At 34.8% G+C, this 6,000-nt stretch overlaps 1 protein-coding gene across 3 annotated transcripts in view; it reads right to left on the minus strand.

The window, feature by feature from the left end:
- The window catches only part of SPINK5 (serine peptidase inhibitor, Kazal type 5), an 83,835-nt gene extending 78,091 nt beyond the window's left edge, over positions 1–5,744 (minus strand). For all 3 annotated transcript variants that reach the window (XM_027546043.1, XM_027546042.1, XM_027546044.1), the window contains exons 1-3: positions 5,562–5,744; positions 4,111–4,136; positions 52–179 (exon numbers count right to left, since the gene is read on the minus strand). In XM_027546043.1, coding sequence (XP_027401844.1) covers positions 52–179; positions 4,111–4,136; positions 5,562–5,616 — 209 coding nt within the window. In that variant the 5' untranslated portion in view covers positions 5,617–5,744. The remainder of the gene's footprint in view (positions 1–51; positions 180–4,110; positions 4,137–5,561) is intronic.
- Between the last annotated feature and the right edge of the window lie 256 nt (positions 5,745–6,000).

Genomic DNA, 6,000 nt, shown 5'->3' on the forward strand with positions numbered 1-6,000 from the left:
ACAGAATAGTGGTAATTCAAAACAATTGAAAGAAAGATAAACTTTACTCACAATATCATTTTGCACATAGCACATTTGTTGACAAACATTATTCCATCAGGACTTTGAAAAGGTTTTTTATCTTGGGAACAGAACAGTTTTCCATTTTTCATCAATACTCGATATTCACTGCATGTTTCCTTAGGAAAAATATGAAAAAAGTGTTTACAGAAACCTCATCACAGCAAGTTTTACCTTCTAAGAACAGTGTTATTTCATAACCACTACCCTCTTTGTATGGAAGACATTCACTCAACTTGATACAGATAATACAAATAAAATAATGAATCTGGATTGCCAGTTGGAGATTGAAAATTCACCTAAAAGCATTCATCTAAAACCATTAGCAAAATGGAAAGAACAAGGGACTTGGAGTCAAAAAATCTGAGCCTATATGACAGGGTTCTCATTTATAAGTCCAATAGTCATGGCAAATGAAATTCTCAAAGGCCCACTTATAAGTATACATGCTTCATAAGTTTTGTGTGGATTAAATATCATAAGCATGTAAATCCCTCAAAGAGGGCCTGATACTTTGTAGATATTCAATAATTAGATTCTCTACCTCACCTCTTCTTCCTGTTTAGTATAGCTGTTGTTGTTGCCACGCTTATTATTGGAATATGCTAAGCTCATACATATAAAAATGTCTAATGTCATAGTTCAATAATAATTGTCATTGAAAGGTATATGTAAAGGTTGCTGAGAAGGTTAGAAAGTGAAGGTAAAAGTGAAGTCGTGTCCAGCTCTTTGCGACCCCTTGGACTGCAGCCTACCAGGCTTCTTGTCCATGGGATTCTCCAGGCAAAAGTACTGGAGTCAGTTGCCATTTCCTTCTCCAGGAGATCTTCCTGACCCAGGGATCGAACCCAGGTCTCCCACATTGCAGGCAGACGCTTTAACCTCTGAGATACTCAATATATTTAATGAAGGCCGGGTATATGACACTCAATTTTTTTCTAGGAGCTTAGTATTAATGGTGCATTTGCACTACCTAGTAAAGCACTGATTTAAAATATTACATTGCCTATTAGTTTAGGAAATTCACTGGTCTATATTTTGTTTTGTTTTGACTTTGAAAAAAGGCTTCAATATCCTCATAACAGAAAACATAAGTAATTAAATCAAGCCTTTGATCCAATGCTGACAAATGCACCTCTTCCAAAGGATTGATTATAGAATTCTACTCAACCTCCTATATCTTTATAGTAATCATTCAGTCAGTCAACAAACACTATGAGGATACTATACTCTTCTAGGTGCCATGGATATAGCAGTAAATAAGGCAGAAGGATCCTTGGCCTAAATGGTGTTTACCATCTAATGGACAATGATGTACCTAACCCAGCATCCTACACTTGGGAGGCAGGTGATATCACTTGCAGAATGAAGAATGATTAATGGTGAAGAAGAATACATAATTTCAGAGACCAGCCCTGGGAAATTTTGCTAAGGGTAACCTACTAAGACATCTCTAAGATTATGATCACCAACCAGTGATTTTATCTGAGTAGCACAATAACAATTTATGGCAGCAGACTGACAACTAGGTCTCTTGAGATCCATGTCTGGTCTCTGATTCTGTAGTATTTTATGCCGATATTGCAAGTTACTGCTTAACTGGCCAGATATAACTGAACCTACAAAGTCCAGATAAAATTCCTGTCATGGAATGAGAGAAGAGCCTAGTGTCTTTGTAATAAATATATATTTCTTGTGAGGCAGGTCTTAAAGAACATACTAGAAACAAAAATTCATGAAGAATGAAGCTTTAAATAGTTTCTATTGGTCAACTCTAAAAGAACATTATCAACGAAAATAATTCCTGAATTGGATTTCTCCAATATCACAATTAGATAAATTCCCAAATCTGAGAAAGACCCTCTTCTCTTATTTTTTCCCACACAAATGGACAACAGAGTCCCAAAGAATAGGTTTAGAAATTTGTTCACAGTTTGTAATCAGTAAAGATGGAACTCAGTGCGATTTTTCTGAGTTATGAGGTTATCCAGTGTATTCTCTTGGGCAAGAGCAAAAGTCCATAAAAATTGAAAGAAACAGTTGCATTTTTCTTTGGGAAAAGTGAAATAGCTTCCCAAAGACCATAATAGAGAAGGTTGAAACAGGAACAGGTCTGGACCATCAGGGGTTCTGAGGTGGGGAGATGACTTCCCTGCAACTGTTTACTCATGATGTAATTTCCAGGCTTTGGCTCAATTTTGTTTGTTGCTCTCTGTGTTTTCTCCACTTATTTCAGAAAAACTGGAGCCCTGTAGGCCCAAGCTCTTTCTGTTTTCTTTCACTGGCTGTGATATCCATCTAATTGTCTTCGATTCCTCCCCAGGCATCCAAATAAACCCCAGGAGCTGGTATCACCCCTGCTCTATGTTAAAGCACCAACACGGTTGATGTGGCTTCGTAATTACCCTTCTGGGATGACAAATGTAAGCATTTAGTAAGGATCCTTGTAGATCACTCTGGTGCTTTTCTGTGCTGCTCTGGCTAATGTTTGTAACATTCAACATGTTTTATGGTACTAGAAAGACCTCGAGCTACCAAACTCGGAAAATAAAAAAATCCAGCATTGTAAGGAAGACCAAATCAATAGTTTTCATTTCTGACAAAATATTCAGACTATGATCTGAATTATTTCCAGATAAATAATCACTTTTCATATTCTTTTTGCTTTTGTCAACATAAGAGGAGGCTAAATTTCTGTTTTTAAAATGCTTTTCAGTGAAATAAGAATTTAACAGTATGAGAAATATCAGTGCAAAATTTGAAGTATGCACTAGAAACTACCACCCATTATCATAGACTCTGAAAAAATAAACATATTTCTTCATGCACAGAGAGATTTACATAATACGCTTTTTTTTGAGTATAAAATATCCAAACAAGCGTGCTCTTTGATTATCAAAAATCCAGTCTTTTTTCCTACCCTATCATCCCACTCTACTTATGCAATGGAAGTTTCTGAACCTCTTTAATCAGCAAACTTCAATGAAATAACAGAGACTATAATGGAATTCTCTAGAATATTCCTGTAACAAGTTTCTTTAAAAAAAAGTTAACAATAAAATACAGCAAGAGTATTTTAATCATGTTTATGAGTTTTGGTGTAGAAAACAATCTTTGTATTATTTTATTCTTCAAGTGTTCATGATCTTTGAGACACGTAAATATCTGCTTCATAACCAGAAATATTTTAAATCTGAAATAATGGCACAGTTGTGCATGCATGTGTGTGTGTGTGTGTGTGTGTATAATTGGCTCTCTCAATGTGGCTTTCAAATATATTAAAAAATATTTAATTTCTATAGAAATTAAACACAGGTGCTTCTGCTCAGTCTGCTGTGAGTTGCAAGTATCTTCATGATTCACTCCCTCTGCATCTTATGCTATCCTTATTCTAAGGCTATCTTCTCAGAGGAAACTTAGTTGACTATTGAGAAGAACTGATACCATTTCCATCCACAGAAATTCCTATCTTCTATCCTTCTAGCACTAATCATTATTTAATGTACTGTATATTTTGCTAAGTTACTTACTACCTTGTCTGTTTTCCCTTACAAGGTAAACTCCATGATGGCAGGATTCTTTTTTTGTTTTTATATTCCTGGCACCTCAAACAGGATCTGACATACAAAAGATGCTCAGTAAATATGTACTGAATGAACTATATACACTGAAAATATACAAGATATAGACAATTCCTTTTTGCATAGTGATCATAAGAAAACTTATTTCAGCTTCCTGTGTGCGTCATGACTTTTTCAGCTGTTAAGCTGAACAAGAGTAATTCACTAATGTGTTTGTTTGTGGAATTGTAAAGCATTCCTTTAGTGTGATAGACAACCTCTTGCCAACCTCTGTTATCATTAATGCATTGACGTGTGTGTGTGTGATTTATGCCTTGATTCATAAAGACCTGTTTCTGTGTTTTTAACAAAGCTATTAGTGCCCATCAGTATAATATGTCTGTATTATTAATATGAAGGTGTTGGTCACAGAACATTTTTCTTCAGGGATCTTGGAATGAATTCAATGAACAGAAAAAGCAGGACTAACCTGATTTACATCTTCACTGGCAGCATCTGGGACAAAAATACAGAAACCAAAGTTAAGGGAATGTACAACATTTAATAAGTAAAATGAACAATCCACTGAGTGTAGTGTCTTGCTTATTTTAACAACAATATATTTTAAAACCACAAATTGATTTGAACACATTAAAATGCACCATGGCAAGTAAAGTGAGGGCATTGCACCAGCAGTATATACAATAACAAAGACCTTTCATTCATAAAGTGCCAATTTCTTCGAAAAATAATATTCATATACTTTCTGACCCCCTCAAAATATCTAACTTCTTAAAAAATCCTTTCAGAACAAAGTATTGTAGGCTTCTTTTAAAATTATAACACACATATCCAATATATCAATCACAGTTTTAAGGAATAGTGTAGCATAAAGTTTATATCCTATATACATAAAATTAAATTTTCTGGATTCTGGTAATACCGTCTCCTCGTCACAGCCACAAAATTTAGAGATCTGGTAAATATTATGCCTTGATTCATAAACACCTGTTTCTGTGTTTTTTAACAAAGCTATTAGTGCCCATCAGTATAATATGTCTGTATTATTAATATGAAGGTATTGGTCACAGAACATTAAAATTAAAATTACAGACTAATACGCTATCTCATTAACAGACTATTTTTGGTACCAAGATACTCATTTTAGGAAAGTGGGTATCATTTGTATATAATAGTCTCCTCACTCTCCATATCTGAAGTTTCCTTTTAAAATACATAAAACTTCACAGCAAGTTAAGTCTAGGTAATCTATGTTCCCTTCAAATTCAGATAGCAAAAGCAAAAACCTATCATCTCCTGGCACCCAAAGAAGAAAGACCCTTACCATGTAGAAGAAATACTTCCAATTCATTTAGGATTTGAAAACACAAAAATAAAATTTGCTAGAAAGCATGCTGGTTTAAAACCAGATGATTGAATTTGATTTTTTAATGTTTATATATAAGTAGAGTATTAAAGTATACATATTAAGTACATCTAAGTTTTAAATATCTGTTGTATACATAATTCATATAATTATGTTTCATACATTTAATATTATAAATATGTATAATATATATATAATTCATATCACTATGAACTGATATGTTTGGTGAGGGGAATAAGGAGAAGACTCTATTAGCTTTTCAGAATTAATGTTGAATTAATGGAAGAATTTCTGATGGATAAAAATTCAGATTATCTCACACTACATGTCCTTTTTAAAGATACCCTATTTATAAAGTTGCATATCTAATTCTTCAAAACTCTATGTCTGGCAAGATAGTTCAGGGTTTTGTATACACATGCATGTGCGCGCGCGCACACACACACACACACACACACACACACACACACTGAGGAGGGAGGAAGGGAGAGAAGTCTCTGCCTAGAGCTTTGGAATGTGTGGCAAGAGGCTTAGATTACAGGCAAATTGCTCACCTTGTATGAGACAAACAGCCAGGGTCAGAAGCATTGGCACTGTGGTTATCTTCATGTTGATGATGATGTAAGTTGGTTACCAGTCTGCTTCTTGCATTGCTCACCAGCTGGTGCTCTAAGACTGAAGCCGTGGAGATGCAGCTCACTTTTATAATATAACTGTGGGTAACACCCACAACAGCCAACACTGCAAAACCAGTTGTTCAAGGTCATGCTAAACTTAATATACCACATCAATTTAGTTTCCATCTTTTAGGATCCTGTCAAGGTGGCAGATTCGCACAAAAGCTATTTCTAAAGTAGTTCTAATGTGTTTTCAAGATACCTGCCCTAGAAGGCAAGAGATTATGTCCAAAACTCAAAGTTTAACACTCCAGAGTCCAATATGAGAACTGAATTTCTCACCAACCCTAGACACATTTCCTCATACACAAACGTG

The sequence above is a fragment of the Bos indicus x Bos taurus genome, chromosome 7, assembly GCF_003369695.1.
Source record: "Bos indicus x Bos taurus breed Angus x Brahman F1 hybrid chromosome 7, Bos_hybrid_MaternalHap_v2.0, whole genome shotgun sequence".
Lineage (NCBI taxonomy): Eukaryota > Metazoa > Chordata > Mammalia > Artiodactyla > Bovidae > Bos > Bos indicus x Bos taurus.